The sequence below is a fragment of the Drosophila simulans genome, chromosome 2R (genome assembly GCF_016746395.2).
Source record: "Drosophila simulans strain w501 chromosome 2R, Prin_Dsim_3.1, whole genome shotgun sequence".
NCBI lineage: Eukaryota > Metazoa > Arthropoda > Insecta > Diptera > Drosophilidae > Drosophila > Drosophila simulans.
This window is the reverse complement of record NC_052521.2, coordinates 3,209,645-3,231,517: the sequence shown is the minus strand read 5'-3', so window position 1 is coordinate 3,231,517 and position 21,873 is coordinate 3,209,645. Positions and strand designations below refer to the sequence as shown.

The window sequence follows — 21,873 nt, the reverse complement described above, 5'->3', positions numbered from 1 at the left end:
TTCTTATTGTTTTTGGTACAGTTCAGTTTAGTTTAAACACCTACGAATTTGTAAGTCAACGAAAAGTAGAGCATCCTTAGCGCGGGAACACAAGAATTGACCGCATCGTCTGGACCAGTAGTCCTTTAAGTTGCAACATAGTAGTAAAGATTTAACACCCAAAAACACCCAAACTAAATAATAAAAGTGTTTCTTTTTTTTTAATTATTAGTATACGCGACGGTTACCAAATAAAACGACCTAAGCCACAATTAATAGGTATCAGTAATTGAAAAAACATGCTTATTTTAATTCTGTGTGAAAACCGCATCACATCGTTCAACACTTTTAGTTGAGTCGGTGATAACCTTTTTCATTTTTTGCCGTTTTGTATGGTCATGTTTTGGTCACACTGGGCGTACGTGAAAACAAGTGACAATCTTTTGTTTTTCACATTTTGTTTTTGTATATATTTTGAAAAAATACATAAAACTAATAAGTTTAACATAAAATCGTGTACATAGAAATGTTGTAAAAAATTGTTTACCACTTGAAAAATTCACGCAATATATCAAATGGATCAGTTTTAAATTACTTTACATCAGTTGTAATGCAAAATTATTAGCGAAAAGTAAAAAATACGCCTCCCCTTTGTGCTGAAATTGGTGTGTGATCTTATCTAGGACGAATTTATAAAAGCAACATATAAGGTTCGAAGGTGAGTTAGCATGTCCTTGTTGAGTTGATGTGGTGCTGAATATGAACAAATTAAACACATTAAAGATAAAGATTATGTCTACGAAAAGACTGAAAGAATTTAATTCTAATAATAGAAAGCCAGCTTTAAATGAGTTAGCAAACATGACATAGATAGCCTTTTATAATCGGTACACCATTAGTAGCGTGCTACTACATATGCCATCGCTAATCGTGGTGATTCTATCGTAATCTTTCCAGTGTGATTAAGCTAAGTTCTATTTGACACAAAGATCGAATTGCATATCAATTTTCATTGAAGTTTCGAGATAATATTTATTACCGTCTTTGGAAACATGTGCGTATTGTTGATGTAACAAATAGAAAAATTGTCGAGATCACTAACTGAGTCATTTTAGCCATGTGCATATCTCTTATTCTATCGGAGCTGTTACTCAAGCTATGCATTTTCCGGGCAGAAGTGTCCTTCTTATACCCTCACAAAAGATATATTGATTTCAGTCATATGTTTGACACGCTATGAATGTGACGTTTTTACTTACATATCTACGTATGTACGTTGATGAAATCAGCGGAAAACGGCTAAATAGCGCTTCCTCATTTTTAATGTGGCTATATTGTTTTACTACAAGATAGAACGCTATAGTTAAGTATCTGGAGTACAGAAAATTCGATCCTTGCTAGTGAAAGTGCCAGGGAAATTTATAAATTCTTTTAAGCAACAAGAGAGAATGCTATAGTCGAGTTCCCACACTATATGATAGGTGTTAGTCACCTTCAAGTTTCAACGAGAAATTTCAATATTTAATGGAAAATTGGTATAAAAAAAAAAAAAAAAAAATTTCTTAAATGTATAAAAAATGGGGGCGTGACAGTCTTGTGCTGTTTGTGGGCGTGGTAACATTGGTTAACAACCTTGGGCTGCGTCTATGTCTATTGAACCTGTATGCTCATCCTTCTAGCTGTTCCTGTGACGGACAGACGGCCAGATGGACATGGCTTGATCGACTCGGCTATTGATCCTGATCAAAAATATATATGCATTATGTGGTCGGAAACACTTTCTTTAAGATTATACAAACGAAGCTAGTATACCCTTTTACTATACGAGTAACGGGTATAGTAATAAAAAAATAGACAGAAACCCATAGTTAATTCCTCGACTATCAAGTGCAAGAGAGATGCAAAAATTAAAGAAGAAAAGCTTTTTTCGATATAAGGTTCCACTAGTAACCTCTTGGTGATTACTATTTGCTGTTTCATAATTAATAATTAATATAAACAACAAATAACGATTCTTAGTTTTCTTTCATTTTAATTTATGAGTTTTCCGATTCTACGAATTAAAATTCTTGAAATTAAATTATGTGCAGCTGTGTTCATTGAAATAGCAGTGCATGAGTGACTTTTTTTCATGAGTGACTTCATTTATTAATGTAAAATGTAAATGTATGGAGAAAAATTGAAAGTTCCGTTATTTTTTCATCCTTTTTATCTCTACATTCTTGAGCAAATTCGCAAAATTTGTTTATTAGAATGTTGAATGATCAATATTTTGTAAAAAGTGAGTTTGGACAGGACAAAACTGATCCCAGAAAGAAAGTTGATCCTTAAGCTTAGAGAGGAAGAATCACATTCAGAAATTTCAAATACATTACTTAAATGGTGTCCGATGCCATTAAATATGATTTTAAGCCCGAAAATGGTGGTGACTCACATTAAACAACAGATACAAAGGATCGACGCATAGTTCGTTTAAGAAAGGTTAATCCTTTTGCATCCTCTGGGAACATAAAATTTGAGCTGAACTTGGGAATGAGCGACATTGCTATTTGACGACGACAACTGAATAAAAATTTAAGTGCGAGGACCCCACGAAAGCTGCAGCTACTAGCCATCGCAAGGTAGGACATCTCCAAAACCAAAAACTCAAGCTGGTCAGTCTCCAAATGGCGTAATATCCTCTGGACGGATGAGTTGAAAATAATGCTATTTGCTGGAACAGGTTCAAGACAGTGTGTGAGTCGACCTCCAAACACGGAGTACTATCCAAATCACCCACTCAAGACTTTCAATCATGGTGGACCCAAAATCCTGACTTGTTATACCTGGGCTGGTTAACTGGTAAACTATATTCGTAGCAAAGTATGAAACAGGAACAAGGAAGCATTTCCGACCATATAAGTATATAAATATATATATTTTTGATCAGGATCAATAGCCGAGTTGATCTGGCTGGTGGCAATCCTGGTATTGCTTTGTTATTTTTAGAAGGCTATGAGTCCAAAACATATGATTTATGGTACTATAGATCAAAACGCATATGTACATTTACTTTCCAATGCATTGCTCATGCTGAGTTGAATATGCCCTAAAAATGAACATTCCAACAGCATGATAATCGTAAACATAGAGGCAAGGCGGCTAAGAATTGGTTCACCGCAAATAAAGTACACGAAATGCCGTGCAGCCTGGACACAGGTGAAACATTTGTTGAATTGTTTAAAATTAAATACCCTTTATATGGTAAAGAAATTTTTGCGCATTAAAAGTGTAAGTCATAGGATTTTTTATCTTGAGCTCACAAGTCATAAGCACTACCTATTCAATGAACAATGTATATATCTGCCATATAAACAGACGAAATAATATGATTTCTGTCTTCATTGTTTCTGCTTTTGTTTCGGGGTTTCTTTGGTATTTTAAGATAAAAGATGAATAAAATAAATGATTATTAATATAGGTTTGGTATCAGTTCCAACAATGGCCTTCATTCTGATCAATTACAATAAAGTTCTCTTAATTGTGTTCAATAAGCTTCAATAAGAAACTAAATGGTTTTGAAAGTTTAACATGGCAATTGTTTACGTTGTCGTTGCCTGCAACAGTGTACATATATATTTCGTGATTACATATATGTAACGTATGTGCGAGTTTACACATATAAACAAACATATATGTAAAATAGCGCTTGGGAGTTAAGGATGAAGAAAGTCCAACGATTTGCACTTATTATTATTAGAGTAAACGGGTATACTCCAGTTGTTAAAAAGGATGTAACAATCGATTTGAAAAAAAAAAACCGTTAAAAGCTGCCACGCCTACATATTTGAAAAATTGTTGGATATTTTTTCAACATTTTATTAGTATTGTAAATTTCTATGAAAAAAAGTATGTTCCATGTAAAGAAAGCGTTTTCAGGATCGATAGCCGAGTCGATCTAAGCGTCGGTCCGTCCATATTATCGTCGGTTTCTCTGTATTTTTTAATAACATTTCGGTTATGATCGATCTAATGCTTTGTTGCATAGTCTACCAGGTGATTCTGTGCCTATGTATCCTGCATTACGTGCCAAAGCTGAGCCTGAGTTGAAAAATTACAGCACATATTTTAATAGTAAAATTTCGTATTTAAATAGGTACTGCGGAAATGTCAGGAAATATTTTTGTATTTTTATTTTTATCGGGTAAAAGTGCTTTAAAACTGACGCATTTAAAAAGGCTATTTAAAATATCGAAAATATTTGTAAACCTGATTGGTTAGCTTTTAGTGTTAGTAGTAAATTTAATATTTATATATATAAAAATATATATAATATATATAATATATTTATATATTATAATATTTATTTATTTATAATATATATTTATATATATAATATATAAATATTATATTTATATAATATATCCTCCTTTAAATTTAATATTTAATTCTTTTATATTTTTTGAGTATTTTTAAGCGACAACTTTTGTCGTCGTACTTATCGTGCCATTGCCAAATCTAAATTTCTTGTTGCCGTCACCAAAACTTGGTTTGTCAAACCTGAGATGGGGTCAGAAATAAATTTTTATAAAAAAACTAAGTGAAACACTAAGAAACACCAATAAAGTTATTGATAAATACAGAAACATGATTTTTTTAATGATAATGATTCCACAATATTTATAGTTGGAGTAAATAATATAATCAAAAAGGGTTTACATAATGCATGGATCGTATATGGATCGTATGGAAAAATGTATACTAAGCAAACATATTTTTAAAAGTTTTTCTTTTTCCGAACTCGTTAAGAATTTATAGGCGTGATTAACAGGGGTTTAGAAGCCGTGCAAAAAGTTGCATATACCATAGATAGATAGATAAATAGAAATGGTCATGAGAAGAATATAGAAGCTGACTTTGTATTTCCACTGCTCTATACGTTACTACGTGTAGGAGTCGTTCATACGTACGCATTCATATATTTACGATATGATCTATCGTGTAGAAACCTATGGTATCGAACGTAAGCACTAGTGACGTTTTTAGCGTTCAAATTGAATCAATTGAAGCTTATTGGAAACAATTGAGAGCATTTGATCGCAAATGTTTACCTACTTATATAAAGCAGAACAAAAAGGAGAACATGAATATATATCAATATATATACCGTTATTGTTAAAATAAAAATAAAAAATATATATAATATATTAGTTGAATAGCATGTAACAGTTAGGAGATTGCGTTCTTGATCGTATGAAGTATACATACACTTGTTGAAATTTACTAGCCGAGTCAATCTGGTGATGTCTGGTCGTATATGGGAAAAAGTTAGGGTCTTTCGCGTTTTTTAACGCCCCAAACCACAAGAGAGAATTCTATATTCGAGTTCCCCGACTCTTAGATGCCTGTTACTTAGCTGTTCATCTAGGATATCGATAGATATTGGGGAATAACATTAGAAAAAATTTTAAAATTGTTGAAAAGTGTGGGCGTGACCGGCTTGGCGGCTTTTTAGTGGACGTGGCAAAAAGTTTTTTGGGGAATCGATAGAAATTAACAAGACTAATTAAGTTATGAAAAATATCGAAAATTGTTCAAAAATGTGGGCGTATCAGTTTTGGGCTGTTTTAGGGTGGGCGTGGCAACATGGGTCAACAAACTTGCCCTGCGTCTTTGTCTACAAAATCTGTATGCTGAATCTCAATACTATATACTTTATATGATCGGAAACGCTTCCTTCTGCCTGTTACACACTTTTCAACGAATCTAGTATAGCCTTATACTCTAAAAGTAACGGGTGCAAAAACAGCTAACGATAGCTTGGTAAAAAAATAAGAAAACAGTGTTAAAAGTTCTGATCGGTTTGAGCGCTCAATGTTTAATGTTTCTTCTAGCTTTTATAGTTCTTGAGGTCTGGACGTTCATACGGACAGACGGACATGATCAGATCGCCAGTATAGTGCAACTGATCAAGAATTTATATATTTTATAGTGTTTGTTTTCTAATAATTTATTTTCGCATAATTAGCCATTGCAAACATTTTTCTCTCTTTCTTTTACAGGCCATGCACAAGGAAAAAATTATTAATTCACAAAATGCTAGCAAAATAAACCAAAAAGATCATAAAGCCAATGGAAATACAAATGAAAGTAGAAATAAAACAGGTCAGTAAAAATAGCTAAATGTTAAATACATAGATGAGGATTAACTAGTTTTTTGTTATAATCATCATAGCAACAATACTACCATTCCCAACTTTTAAATATAAAACTCGAAAAACTGATTATAGAAAAATTATTAAAATTGCATAATATTTTTCGCTTCAAGTAATGGAAATATTTAAAATTTAGAAATAAGAAAAGGAAATTTTAAAACCTGTTAAATGCACTATGAATTTATATCATTTCAAATGGCACTAAGATGTTTGCCGTTGTAGAAAAACATTTGTTGAAGAAGTGTGTTCGTACGTGCTGTAGAGTGATTTATTTTCTGTTCAGAAAACTTGATCTTAATCTGCAATCTTTCAACAACTCAACTCGTAGAGAAAGAGGCTATACTGGATTCGCTGAAAAGTATCTATCAGGTAGACGGAAGCGTTTTCGACCATGCAGATTGATCATGCAGATTGAGATATATGATTGATCAGGTTGACACTAAATGGTCAAACAACTCTCTTACCAAACCACGTACAATATCAGTTAGATTTAAGGCTTAAAACGGCGTACGTATGTACAAGTTTAAACGTAGCGTGTCCATGGACTTACCGTTCGACCGGGCCAAAGTCTATCTTTGTACTCTTGCTTTCTTGCAACTGAGACCAACACTCTGACCTCTAAGTAGTGCCACCGCCCAAAACTGTGACGCCCACACTATTAAATCGTTATACCCCTAACTCTTAGAGTATGGGTATATACTAAATTCGTTGAAAAGTCAGAGGCTGAAAGAAGAGTTTTCGACTGTATAAAGTATATATATTCTTGATCAGGATCAATAGCTGGTTCGATCTAGCCACTTCCGCCTGTCCGTATTAACGTCGAGATTTAAGAAACTATAAAAGCTGGAAGGTTGTGATTCAGCATCACAAGTTTGTTGATCCGTGTTTCCACGCCCACAAACCGCACAAAACTGCCACGCCCACACTTTTGAAAAATGTTTTCACATTTTTCCACGCCCTAATACCGCCAAAATCTGTCACGGCCACATTTTTATTAACCATTTTTCGATATTTTTAAAAAATTGTATTAGTCTTGTAAATTTGTATTGATTTGCTAAAAAACATTTTGCCAGGCCTACTCACTCTAACGCTCTAAAGCCGCCAAACTAGTCACGCCCACACTTTTGAACAATTGATAGTCGGTGGACTATAGCATTCTCTCTTGTAGTTTTGTCATTTTGTTTTTCATTGTCTAGTGATAAGCCAGAAAAATTTCGCGTTCGCACTTTCACTATCTGAAAACGGTTATCTGATAGCCCGGAAACTTAACTATAGCATTCTCTCTTGTTATACCCGTTACTCGTAGAATTAAAGTGTATTCTAGATATCAGAGATCGACACCGGTATTTCATTTGAGCACTTCAAGTATACTCGCTTAAAAAGCGTTGGCGGACATAGGACATAGGCAATATACAAAAATATGCGGTGGAAATAGGCACACTCAAAAATGTATTCTGTCTCTGACGCGCGAAATTTTTGCACATTCTTTTTTTGTTCTGTGTTCAGTTTCGTTATTGGCACACCTATTTTTACTTAATCCATGAATATTAATAAATCTTTTGTTATTTAAATATAAACTGTTTTCTTATTATTTTTCTTATTAAATTAAAACACCAACAAAACCAAAAATGTTTGTTGCTCATATATAGCACCGCATAGAGGAAGTGCACAAATGAAAAGAGCGAATAAACACCGATTCATTTTTGATGTGGTGCTTTGTGACGCAAGTCTACAAAATACTGTGAGTGAGTGTATGCGGTGTACGCGGTGTACTTGTATATTCTTGATCAGGATCTATGACCGAGTTGATCTGCTCATATCCGTCTGTCCGTCTGTCAGGCGTCCGTATGAACGTCGAGATTAAGCAAACAGATTCTAGAGATAGACGCAGCTGAAGTTTTTTGCCATACATTTAAAATATGTTTTGATATCTTTTGAATATTAGTCTTGTAAACTTCTAGAAACTTTTTGACGCGCCCACTCTAACGCGCACCAACCGCGTAAAACTTCCACCATCACACTTTTAAAAAATGTTTTGATAAATTTGTAAATTTCTATCGATTTTCCAAAATCATTTTGCCACGCCCTCTCTAACGGCCCACAAACCGCCAAAAACTGGTCCAGCGTTGGTGGATAGGGTTACCATCTGATCAAATATGGAAAGCCCAGTTTAAGGACAGCTTTAGGCTGTACTGCTTAACGATATTATAACTGTTATGGTATAATAATCTTCGATTTGTCGAAGCTAGCTTTCTTTAATGTTTTAAGTGAATACGGAAAAAGACAAATTTAAATGTGTAATATTACTAAATACGAACTTATTTAATTTTTCCCTGTTAATATTACACAGTGAGTTTAATAAACAAAAAAGATGATAAAGAATACGACCTTGTCCCACCTGATGGCGGTTGGGGTTGGCTAGTCTTGCTGGGCTCATGCTTGACTAACATTTTAATCCCTGGCACAATAAAAAGTTTTGGAGTACTATTTTCGGAGTTCACCAATGCATACAACTCTTCTCCCACGAAGGCTGCCTGGATACCAGCGCTGTGTTATTTTCTTTATAGTTCATTGGGTAAGTGCCAATAGTACTAATAGTCCGAAAATTTGAGTTGAAAAATTCTATAGATGTGTTTTCTTATATGCAGGCCCGGTTTCAAGCATTCTATCTGTGAAGTACTCATATCGTACAGTCACCCTTCTTGGTGGGGCATCTGCGTCACTGGGTATGATACTCTCCTTCTGGGCATCATCTATTGAGTTCTTGTATATCAGGTAAATAAGGCGTCGTAGATACGTATTTAAAATAAATTAATATTATTGTTTTATAGCTATGGCGTTTTGGTCGGAATTGGGGCTGGTCTCTCTTTCCCCCCCACAGTTTACATTGTGACGTCGTATTTTGCGAAACTACGCGGATTAGCGAATGGCCTCTGCATTTCCGGTAGTGCTTTTGGCAGCATTATTTTGCCGCCCCTTCTTCGTTGGCTACTAGAGACCTATGGCTATCACGGCTCCTGCCTAATTATGGGTGGCATTACTTTGAACGTATTTGTCGCTGCTCTTTTCTATGAGCCTGTTGAACAACATATGGTACGAGTACCTCGTGCTCGCCAGGCTTTGGAAAATATTCCAGAAGAGGAGGATATTGGAATTGTAATGAAGTTCGAAAATGTTGACGAGCCGGTTCCCAAAAATGAGCCGGCTGACAAGCCATTATTACCATATAATTCGCCTCCTTCTCCTCTGTATTTACCTGACGATGAGAGGCTGCAGTTTGTGCGTAGCGCATCCGCAGCTGTTGTCCAAAGCTATTCAAAGTCCGGAGACGAGTTTCAGTCTCGATCCCGTAAGATCAGTACCCCGGTGAGGTTACCCCAGAGAAATCAGACTTTTACGCCTGGCCAACTTAACTCGCAATCTTCATTGTACGCTGTGCCAGAGGGTCGATCAAGCTCCAACAAACTGACTCTGCGAAATTCGTCAAAGTCACGGTTATCCAAGCGCTCGCCTTCAACAAGCAGTTTTTTGTACGTCAGCACACCATATCATGGCAGCACATTGTCGTTTCAACCGAAAGAATTCTCCTCGCATTTGTCCCTTCGCTCTATGGGGAGTAGTGGAACGGGACATGCAGGCGACTCAACCGGGCAAGATGGATCTTATCCCGACGTCGACGCCCGAGGCCAGGCACAACAGCCGCAACGATCGAAGTTTTTTGATCTAAGCCTTTTAAGAGACCCTATGTACTTGGTCATACTAATTTCGAATTCGACGAATGCCATAAGCTACACGAACTTTATTATATTGCTGCCCAGTTTTGGAGAAGCCAGGGGCTTTAACAAATCATTATCTGCATATTTGCTTTCAGTTGTATCAGCCACGGATCTAATCGGACGTATTGGCGGGTCAGCACTTTCGGACATGGGGTACATACCTAAGACCTGGTACTTTGTTGGTGGCTTGTCCATATCGGGACTTTCTCTTGCCCTTCTGCCTTTTGCATGGACATACAGCTCAGTATGTTTTTGGTGTGCACTCTTTGGGTTAGCTTCTGGTATTTACGTCGGAATAACTGCAGTAATCATGGCAGACATGCTTGGAACGGAACGCTTGACATCATCGTATGGCATCAGCCTTTTCGTTAATGGCTTGTTGCAGTTGGTTGGGCCGCCATTATGTAACTACTGGTTCGAGGCGGTTAATGATTATAATCCTCTCTTCCACGCCCTCGGCTTAACGCTGCTGGCTGGAGCTAGCCTTTGGAGTTTTATGCCATGGATTAACCGACGCAAAGCTAATGCGGAGGAGCAACTAGATGCACAAATCGAAAAAGCGGCTGTCGATAGCTACTAAATGGTCAAACAACTCTCGTACCAAACCACGTACAATAACAATTAGTTTTAAGGCTTAAAACGGCGTACAAACAGTGATGAAGATAACAGCCAGGACTAAAAGACCATTAACATTTTATGTAACCTTTGATTCGTTTCTTCCAGCTGATTTATTGTATTACTGCTTAGTCGTAATTAGTACGTTGTTAATTACTACAATTATTGTTTGTTTAATACCAGTACTATAATATTCTAGACCGTATAAAAAATTAAAATGAATGCAGCTAAAAGTCGTAAAAATAACGTTTTATAAATATTTTTTCAATAAATACGTAAAAACTATAAAAAATATGAGATACAATAAAAAATACAGGAAATATACAAGAAAAGAATGGGAAATAAGACCAAAAATCCGCATTATTAAATTGACCCCTATTTTATATTATTTTTTGGTGCTAATATTACGATTAGAATGAAAAGTTTAAGGTGTTTTGTTCGTGTAACGGCGTTGCACTTTATTTTTTAATGGTGAGTAGACTTTGAGTGAGTATGCACGAAAAGCGATATTTGAAGTTCTTCAATTTACGAAATGTTTTCTTATTTCCGCGAATCAACAAGCCCACAATAGGGGCACGTTCTGTGAATTGTGACCTTTTAGTCACTTTTAGTGCTTTTTTTTCGCACGGGTCCCACGGCCACACCTCCCGCCCAACGCTGTCGTGTATCGTACGGCTCGATTCGCGAGAAGATAGACGCGATATAGAAAAGAGAACAAAAACGAGGAAATAAACATAATGTAAATAAAATAACTGTAATAAATATTAGTGTTAGTAGGATCTTATTATGTACTAAAAAAGTTAAAATTGATTGCTTTAAGAGCGGCAGAGTCTCTTATAGTCAGAACATAATACTCTGTAAAGGTAATGTAACTCATAGTTAGATCTACAATGATTTAAGATAAGGTTATAAAACCAAGCACACCCCGGGCCTTATTGACAATAGTCGAAATATGATCAGAAAATTTTAGTTTAGGGTCCAGAAGAACACCAAGATCATCAACTCGTGTTATTCTGTCCAGAGAGCACCCACTTAGAGTGTAAGTCGTGCGTATTGGCTTGGCACGACAAAAGGTCATAACTTTACACTTGGAGCCATTTAAGTCTAATATGTTATCACGGCACCATATTTGAAATCGGTCTAGATCGGATTGTAAGTCCAAATGGCAAGAAGTGTCCTTGTACTGGAGGCATAATTTAACATCGTCTGCGTACATAAGTACACGCGAATGTTTTATTATTAAGGGGAGGTCGTAAATGAATAAGGTAAAAAGAAGCGGACCAAGATGGCTTCCTTGTGGGACGCCGGATGTGACTCGGAGAATAGAAGATAACGAATTTTTAAAGAGGACTTGTTGTGTCCTGCCATTCAGATAGCTTGAAATCCAATTTAGAAGATCACCAAGGAAACCTATAAGATCAAGTTTTCTTATTAGAAGGTAATGATTAACAGAGTCAAATGCTTTACTAAAATCAGTGTTTGAAGATCTGTTTGAAGATTATTTTTGAAACCCTGTATTACGAAAGAAGTTAGCTCCAAGAGGTTAGTGGTTGTAGATCTGCGTTTCATAAAACCGTGTTGACACGGTGATATGATTGATCTACAAAGGTGCTGCAAATGAGGAATGATAACATTTTCGAAAAGTTTTGGGATAGCCGACAATTTAGAGATTCCTCTGTAATTGCTTGCATCCAGTTTGCTACCTTTTTTGTGAAGAGGAATCACGAAGGACTCCTTCCACAGAAGGAGTCTGTGCTTCCGCACAGAATCTGAGCACACAGCCAGGGATTCCATCGAGACCTGACGAATAGACCGATTTAACACGCTGAAGATCGTTAAGCAGTGAGCTTTCGCTTATAGTGGGGCAAAATATTAGATTCGACTTAGATACCGCATAAGGGTATGGCTGTTCGGAATGAGGTAACGTAGAAAATGTTGTTTGGAAAAACTTGCCGAATAGATCGGCTGTTGCCGGATCCGATGTTATCGTAGTGTTCTCAAAAAAAAAAAAAAATTAGAGAACGAAAAAAAAAAGTGAAGAAGAATAAGAAATTGTGTTTTGCTTTGTGTTACCGAAATTATAAAACTGTTATCCTGTGCGAACTGACACTTACAACGGTTTAAATAATTTCTGTAGCACTGAGAATTAAGCACGGTAAAGTTTAAGCGAGCGTTTAAATATTTAGAAGGGATGGACTGAGAACCGGTATTTTTAAATTTTGGATAAAGTCTGGACTTTACATTTCTTGGGTGTATCAACTCTTTATTAAACCAAGGAGGTTGAGAGATTGACCGATAGCACATCGGAACACAAGAGTCAAAAAATGATTTAATTGCGGTATAAAACATATTAATGGCATTCGGCATTATGTTGCAGGAGTAAAGTTCGGACCAATTAAAGCCTGCAATAAAATTGCAAAGCCTCCGAAAATTTGCCTTGCAAAAACAATTTGTTGATTTCTCTGAATTTACTTTTAATACCGTACCTGTGTCGATTTCCACCTCGAAAGTAGGATGATATGGATCTTCAGGTTGAGTAAGAAATGCTACCCTGGACAGAAATACACTTTCAGGACTTCTTACAAGACATAGATCCAACAGTCGACCAAGAGAGTTTTGAATATAATAACGATAAGTCGAGCAAACCGTCAATAAATTCATGTTGTGCTAAAGGGAGAAGGATATTCAAATTTTTCTCTGGGGACCACGTTGTTTCACAGCTTTACGCGTGAATTCTGAGTTACGGGACTCGTCAAAAAGTAACTCCTCCGACGCGAGGGTAGATCTAACCGTAATTAAGACTCCACCTCACCGTCTGGAGGGACGGTCATACCTATATATAGTGTACATACCTGGGAAGATTTCGGAGTTAAGTATCTCCGGCTTTAACCAAGTCTCTATGAAGACTATAATATGGGATGCAAAGGAAAGGCTATCACAATACACTTTCGTTAATTTGCTATCTTCAAATCTTTTACCACCATACTATCCTGCCAAAAATCACCCGAACATATGGTCGAAAAAAGCTCGTTTGGGACAGTTATCTTGAAAGATGATATGTCCCTATCGTAAGAGAAGTAAAATTTTCCCACTTTTATCTTATCGGCTTTTGTTTTGTCTTGTATATAAGACAATACATCAGATGATGTTTGATCAGGGGAAAGTCGAGAAACGAAAATTAGTTTCTTTAGTGGAACCACCGTAAGGGGTTTTGGCCCTACAGATTGTATTTCTGAAGTGCCAACTTGTGGTGGTAAACTAATCGGGACAGGTAGAATCACTGGTTGAGAGACCAGTGCTGACAAATCGGAATCGTTAGCAATCCCAGGGTGGTCTCCCTCCACAGCGGATTGATTGGATTACTCCGAATGTTTTTTAGTTGCCGATCTTAACAACTTATGCGGATTTGTTGCGATTGACAGCTGATCAGTTGTGTGCCCTATGCAGCCTACCACCAGCGGCTTTTTTGCGCTTTGGAGATTCATCTAATAGCTTTAAGCCATTAAACTCTGAATTAAGCGCGGAAAGAAGATCATCAGCTCGACGAAAACTTTCTCTAGCTACGCCAAAACTGCTTATCAGTTCTTTCTAGCCACCTTTAGTTTGGCGCATAAACGATTTCATCTCGATCGCAAGCATCACAATAGTAATTTAGATTTTTACCCTTTGCTAGGTCATCACTTGTTCGGCCATTAAAACCAGCGCACGTAGTGTGCACCATTCTATCACATAGCCAACAACTCATTTTTGGCTGCTCAGGTTTTATAACCTGACAGCTATTTTTATAAAAGCAGAAAACATGTCCATTTTTTTTTTTTTTTTTTTTTTTTTTTTATTATATACGGCATGCAAATGAAATCTTCTTTAGATACCATTATACGTCCTTGGATGGAAGCGCCTTTTTACGACCAACTGAGCGTACAGTCGTAGAGTTCTTGCCCCGCCAAAATACGGGAGTACTTATCTACCTTAGTACCGTAGTACCTCTACCGGGAGTACCTTATCTATAGTTCATCATGGTGACGATGATCACGTGAGTCCCGTCCCAAACGATTTTGTCCGCCATCATAGCGGCAACCAGGCCTCTCCGGCTGAGAGGTGACCCAGCGCCACGAGTTGCGCCCTCTCCTCGACGAACCTGGAGCAGTGCAGTCTGCGTCTGTGCAGTAGAGGCACTGGGCTGTATCCACGTGGCGGAACCTAAATAGGTACCATCGGAAACAGCCATGGTCCGTGAGGAACTGGGTCATGTGGTAGTCCACCGTTTTGTGCTTGCAATCAGCCCACTCCGTTAGTTCCGGGATAAGTTTGTACGTCCAGCGTCCCCGATGCGACTCTTCCCACCTGGTCTGCCATACTCCTCGGATCCACTCTCTGATCTCTAACTGGGTATGCCCCTCACTCGCTAGGTATTTGCCCTTTATGCCCAGGTCAATGGGTAAAATGCCTGACAACGCACGCTCTGCGTCGTCCGATATGGTTCTAAAGGCTCTGATTAGCCTGAGAGCCATTGTCCGTGATACTGCGCGGGCACTATCTAGATAGGTTTTCTTGGTGGTAACGCAGCTCCAGATAGGGGCAGCGTAAAGCAGCGTTGCCTTTGAAACCGCCACTAACAGTCTCCTAGACGGCAATCTGGGTCCTCCCACGTTGGGCATGATTCTCGCCAAGGCTACTGCTGTCATTGCCGTTTTTTTGCTGGCATACATTGCGTGAGCCTTGAACGAGAGCCTTCGGTCTATTAGAACCCCAAGGTATTTCAGCGTTTATGCTGAGGCGATTTCAACTCCTTTGACTTCCACACGCATGCACTCAACGGACTTTCTGCTGCTCAGCAGGACTACTTCGGTCTTATGCGCAGCTATTCTAAGCCCGACTTTCTCGAGCCATTCTATGACCGCCCTGATTGCCACGTTACTTTTGTCCTGGAGCTCCGGTATTGTCTTGGCGACCGCTGTTACCGCAACGTCGTCGGCGAAGCAGTGCAGCTCCACACCTCTGGGCTTGCTAATGCTCAGTATTCCATCATACATAATGTTCCACAAGATCGGTCCTAGTACCGACCCTTGGGAGCAACCTGCGGAGACTTGGTGGATTCTTGGACCTGCTTCTGTTTCGGACACACGTACCATAACACACGGTCCCTGAAGTAGTTGCCAATTACGCCTCGTATATAGTCAGGAATGCCCAAGTTGCGCATTGCGCCGAGGATATTGCATCTCGCTGTATTAAATGCGTTCTTGACGTCTAGCGTGATGATGGCACAGTACTCCTTACTGCCGCCTAACCATCGGTTACCGTCGAGTGCTTTCCTGACAGCGTCTGTTACGGCTTTGAGAGCGTCGAGCGTACTTTTCCCCTTCCGGAAGCCATACTGTTGGCTCTGAAGGCCTGTGGGACTTTCAGTGATTAGCTCAATGCGCGCGTAGAGTATGCGCTCAAAGAGCTTGCCAACAATGTCCAACAGACACAACGGTCGGTAACTGCGAAGTGCATTTGCGGGCCCCTTGCCTTTCGGCAGAAGGACCAGCTTCATCTTTTTCCAGCGCTTGGGGAAGACTCCGTCAAGCAGACACTGTTGGATTGTATCCCTGAAGACCTCAGGTCTTGCGGTGTCGGCTGCTTTGACGATCACGCCCGGGATACCATCAATGCCCGGAGCTTTGTTCGATCTGATCCTCTTTGCTGCTTCGACGACTTCGCATGTCGTGATGCACGGCAAGTCAGAGGCGGGGGGGTCAACAGCGGGTTGCTATAACGTGTGTTGGCTTGGAAATAGTTCCGACACGATGCTAGCCAGGGCGGCTGGGTCCTTCGGAGATCCTGCACCAACGGAATTGAGTTTTTTCTTTAGATTTTGTAGGCGAGACCCCAGGGGTCGGCGTCTACGCTAGCAATCAGGTCCTTAAATGCATTCGCTTTTGCTGCTGATATGCCGTTCTTAAGCTCAGTTCGCTTTGCTTTATATAACTCAATGCACTGGCCACGGTGCGGTTGCGCTCTAGATCGCAGCGCTTGTCTCCTCGCCTTAAGGCATTCCCTTGCCTTGAGGCTCTTCATGCACATGATGCACTGATGTCCCATACCGGTCCTAGCGCCCATCTTCGCTGTTTATGTATGGCCTCATTGTTCGAGCACCGAACGTGTCCTCATGGACCATCCAGTTCGAGTTAGCCACTAGAACTCTGCTAACAAAGGTGACATCAATAAAAGACGTACCTCTGTCATTATTAAACGTCGGTTTGAGTCCGTCGTTTAGCAATACGAGATCTAGCAGGTTCATGGCATCGATCACGGCTCGCCCTCTTGTGTTAGAAATTCGACTGCCCTATTATGTAGCCCAGGCATTGAGGTCACCTCCGATGACTGTTGGTCTGCGCCCACTTGCATGGTTGACCAGCTTTTCTAGCATGTCCTCGAATTGTTCGGGACTGTCCCGAGGTGGAGCATAGCAGCTGTAGAAGTGGATTCCTCTAATTTTCGCGTATGCTATGCCGCGCATTGGTACGGTTTCCCACTCCTCTACCAATAGACTGGATGTACATTTAATGGCCGCCTTGCCTGTCTCATCTCGCAGCACTCCTGAGTTGCCCACACCAGGAAGGTATGGTTCACTCAGAAGAATTACGCCTGCATTGCGCTCCTTCGCTGTTTGAGTCAGGAGGTTCTGTGCAGCTGCGCAATGGTTAACGTTGAGCTGAATGGTGTTAATTTCTTCTGGCATCATTTTGACGGCTCTTAGCTCCTTTGGTGTTAGCTTTGTAGGTGGGGCATGCAAAACCACCCGTCGCAAGGTACGGCAACGTGACCATCCCACAGTTATAACGCCCCGGTTAATAACCGCAATGGCATCGTTCCATATTTGTCTAAAATCAGACCACTGTGCACGAAAACACAAGATCACTAGAGCAGTCTGCACGCTCAGAAATTTTAGATTTTGTGTGGTGGAGCGAAAGAGAGTGAGAGCGGAGGAATAAGGGCACAGTGCAGTTTTTGTGCATGCAAAAAACAACACCAAACAGCACTACGAACAACGCACAAAAGGGAGAGTAAACAAAACACAGAGACGAAAAAATGCAAAAGTGTTACTTTATTTGCTTAAACTGCTGCACAAATTTAATAATTATGCTTACAATATACAAATATTAAAGAAAATTATTAAAAACCTCGGCTGGATTGACAATTACAAAATAAAATTCAAAGCGCAAAAAAAACACGACTGTTCGTTTTGAATTATGAAGCTTCTGATGAAGGTAAGTGTTGCGTTTTTCTGCCTACATCCGCCATTTTGACTTACTTCTCTCTTGTAGTATATACGAACATAATAATAACAATAATAATTATTATAATGATAATAATATTAATAATAATTATAATATGAATAAGTAAACTTAAGACCACCCTAGATCCTTAGGTCCACAATAATCCTAAATATGCGAATTCAGCATGTGCGCTTTTAGGGGTCGCACTCGACTCCCATTGGTTATCGAGTATGAACTTCATACATACATATTGCAGAATTAGTTAGTGTCAGCACTTGGCTGTCACGAGCGATCGGCCTGTAGACCACACTAAGTTCAGTTATAAATTAGGAATATATCAGGAATGTACACATGCTGAATAAAAACCAAATAAAGATAAAAATGACTGATTGCGTTTTGACTCCTAATTAACTACACATTTTTTTTTCTAGCTTCACATATGTATTTCCCATCATGCGCAGAGGTGGCTGTCCCTGGTCCCGAGCGCACCAGAGGCCCACTTGCGACTGGACGTGCCCCCCTATTTATGGACTGCTGCGGATGACAAGCGAACCTTTTTTTTTCAAGTCTTGTAGCGTACCCACCGCACGGTGCGGTACGCTATCCGGGCTTTGGTCACCTCGTCCTCGTCCGACTACACCTCCAGGGTGACCGTCTCACCTCCGTCGTCCTCCTTACTCTCAGGGGAGAGGGTGACGACCTCGACCGCGCCTTCGGTCTCCATTATCGGTTCGTCGTTCTCCAATCCGACATCCGGAATATCCTCCGGGTTTTCCACACTCCCCGGGGATGGGGTTCCCGACACCTGGGGTGACGCCAGGAGATGAAGATAGGAATCGGATTCCCTATTCCATATCGCTCCGGCTGTTCCCCGACGCCGGTCTCCCGAACCCCCAAGGCGAGAACTATGCGTCCTGCCATGATCAAATCCCGTTTGAAAAGACGGACTCGAGCTGCACTCTCCGCGACGAAACCTTCCCGTCCGCGTACTCGCCTCCCACGAAATTAGCAGCTGTGCGCCTTAACCGTTAACGGTTCTTGGGTGCGTACCCTTCCTGTCCCGCTCTCGCGGTCCAACGGGGCTGTGTGGGTGTGAATGACTTCTGTGCTGATCCGATACCTTGTATCGCCTTTCGGGTGGTGTCGGCGACGAACCGATTGATGACCGCGGTGGCATCGTTTCAGGATGCCCTGAAATTGGGAGACCAGGGAACTATGGAGGCACTCTGCCTTCGTAGCCTCGTCTAGTCCACTGAAGATAAGCGCAGTCCTTAGCTCACTTTCTCTTCTATGTCAAGCAGTAGTTCTCCCTGTTGAGTCCCACTTATTGTACGCACGCGCTTGCCGAATTCGCTCAGGCTTGGTTCTGCTATCATCTTCCGAAGCATATCAGCGTAAGTCACCTCACCCGTTTTCTTCAGTATTAGCGCCTCTCTTTTGCGCAAGCGAGTGGGCTTCACCTTAGCCCACACTTCGTCCTTGTTAGTGCCCTTGGCGACAGACGCGTAGCTTGCCGGCTTGGAGTCAACCATTGTGGGTACCGCCTTACCGGTGGACTTGGTGGCAGATGTATGCTTGACCTGCACTTTCGGTAATGCATGTCTGGATGGCTTCACCTGGCCTCTCGGGCCGAGAGGTACCCCAGCGAGCGCCTCTAGCTGCACCTTCTCCACGACGAACCTGGAGCAGTGTAGAAGGATGTGCTCTGCTGTTTCAACTGCGTTTGTTCAGTAGAGGCACTGGGCTGTATCCACGTGGTGGAACCTAGATAGGCACCCTAGGAATCAACCACGGTCCGTGAGGAACTGGGCCATACCACATGACCCACCATTTTATGCTTACACTCAGACCACTCCGTTAGATTCGGGATAAGCTGGTCAGTCCAGCGTCCTCATTGCGACTTATGCCACCTGGTCTGCCAAATTCCTCGAATTCACTCTTGGATCTCTAACTGGGTAAACCCGTCCCTCGCTAGGTATTTGCCCTTTATGTCCAGGTCAATGGGTGTAATGCCTGAATGAGCGTGCTCTGCGTCATCCGATATGGATCTGAGAGCCATTGTTCGTGATACTGTTCGGGCACTATCTAAGTAGGTTACTTTGGTGGTAACGCAGCTCCAGATAGGGGCAGCTTAATGGAGCGTTGCCTATGAGACCGCCACTAGCAGTCTCCTAGCCTGCAATCTGGGTCCTCCCACGTTGGGCATGATTCTCGCCAAGGCGGCAGCTGTCATTGCCGCTTTTTTGCTGACATACATTAGCGTTTCTGCTGAGGCGATTTCAACTCCCTTGACTTCCACACTCAACGGACTTTCTACTGCTCACAGAACTTCTTCGGTCTTATTCGTAGGTATTCCTGGTCCGACATTCTCGAGCCATTCTATGACCGCCCTGATCGCCACATTAATGTGTTGTCCTTTCGTGCGTTATTCGCAGTGCTGTTTGGTGTTGTGTTTGTATGCACATAAACTGCACTGTGCACCTATTCTCTCGCTCTCACTCTTTCGCTCTCTCAAACAAAATCTAAAATTTCTGAACGTGCAGACTGCTCTCTTGCGGTTTTTCTAACAGCTCGCTTGAAAGTTTTGATCTTGTGTTTTTTTGCACAGCGGTCTGATTTTAGTCAAACATCGAAATAATAAATGCTGTCTGCTTTTATAAAAATTGCTGCCAGGTTATAAAAGCTGAGTAACCAAAAATGATTTGTTGGCTATATGATAGAATGGTGCATACTAAGTGCCAAGGGCGTCGCCAGGCCGAATATAACAGTTTTATGGTATATTTGGCATCAGTGCAAATAAGTATAAGCAACGTCGTAACTAAATATTCACTTTTTGAGTGAGGGGTAAATACAAAACAAAAAAAGTTTTATTAAACTACAATTTTTATTTTTAATTAAACAAAGCTTAAGAAAACATAACTTTCTGGGGTTTTTACTAAACTCTTTTAAAACTTTATTATTGAATTCATCCAAATCGTCCATAATTAATCTTCGATGAACACTCATCAAAGCCAGGCCATTAAGACGACTTTCTACCATTGTACTTCGCAGCCAAGTCTTTATACGTCGTAAGCTGCTAAATGATCGCTCAACTGAACAAGTTCTACACGGTAAAGCGATTAAAATCTTCAGAGCTCTTTGAATATCGGGATAAAATTCATTTGCGTGCTTAATCGTATCAAGAACAGTCATCTCAGATACATTGGTTTCCTTACAGCGCCACATTTGTTGCCAAAGCTCAATTTCATTTTTAAGACTGGGTAAATCGTAAAACTGCGAAATTATTTCGCAACTTGTTATAAGTGAGTCTGTTGACATTATTTTTTTTGCCGGATGCACTTTTTTTTTTCTCTCTCTCTTTTTATTTACAATCTGTCTTAAAAAGTATGACAATAAGTAAATTTTATAATTAATCTTAAATTAACAGAGGCAGTAGTTATCCATTAATCCCTACTACTTACTCTATGCATAACATGTTTCAATACTTAATACCTGTCAGGGAGATCTAGCACGTGAAATCTTTTAAGTCTTCTGACGTTGTTATTATTATTTCCCAAACTTAAGGCTAACTTATTTTCATGTGTTCTTAGTCTGTCTATATATTTTTTACTATGTTTTGCTATTTCTTCTTTAATATAAGGGATTTCTAAGTCTTTATGGATACTTGCATTTGAAATATAAAATGGAGCATTAACAATTTGTCTTTATATTTTTGATTGGTAGCGTTGTAGAATCTCAATATTTGAGTTGCTGGCCGTTCCCTAAAGCTGTATGCCATAAGTCCACACGGGCTTTAGTATAGCTTTATATAAGCGGACTTTTCCAGAGTGATGCAGATTTTCGGCCAAGCAACCAGGTCATCTTCAAACTTTTTTGATTTAGTTGCTGGCGCTTTGCTTTTATGTGGTTTTTCCACGTTAGTCTGCGATCGAGGTGCAAGCCAAGGTACTTTATGCAATTACTTTGTGGGATTGCTGATCCATTAAATGACACTTCTGGGCAGTCACCTCTTCTTATTGCAAACGTTATTTGCGCAGGTTTCAGGGC

At 40.0% G+C, this 21,873-nt stretch overlaps 1 protein-coding gene across 2 annotated transcripts; it reads left to right on the top strand.

Annotated features, from left to right (window-relative positions):
* Positions 1 to 355: 355 nt before the first annotated feature.
* On the top strand, positions 356 to 10,936 carry LOC6733159 (monocarboxylate transporter 13). Of its 2 annotated transcripts, XM_016167485.3 has the most exons (5): positions 356 to 697; positions 6,021 to 6,123; positions 8,524 to 8,748; positions 8,822 to 8,948; positions 9,005 to 10,936. In XM_016167485.3, the coding sequence occupies exons 2-5, from the start codon at positions 6,024 to 6,026 to the stop codon at positions 10,527 to 10,529; spliced, it is 1,977 nt and encodes a 658-aa protein (XP_016026032.1). In that variant the 5' UTR covers positions 356 to 697; positions 6,021 to 6,023; the 3' UTR covers positions 10,530 to 10,936. The 2 variants fall into 2 exon arrangements, with proteins under 2 accessions (XP_016026032.1, XP_039147908.1); XM_039291974.2 differs by lacking the exon at positions 6,021 to 6,123.
* Positions 10,937 to 21,873: the final 10,937 nt, after the last annotated feature.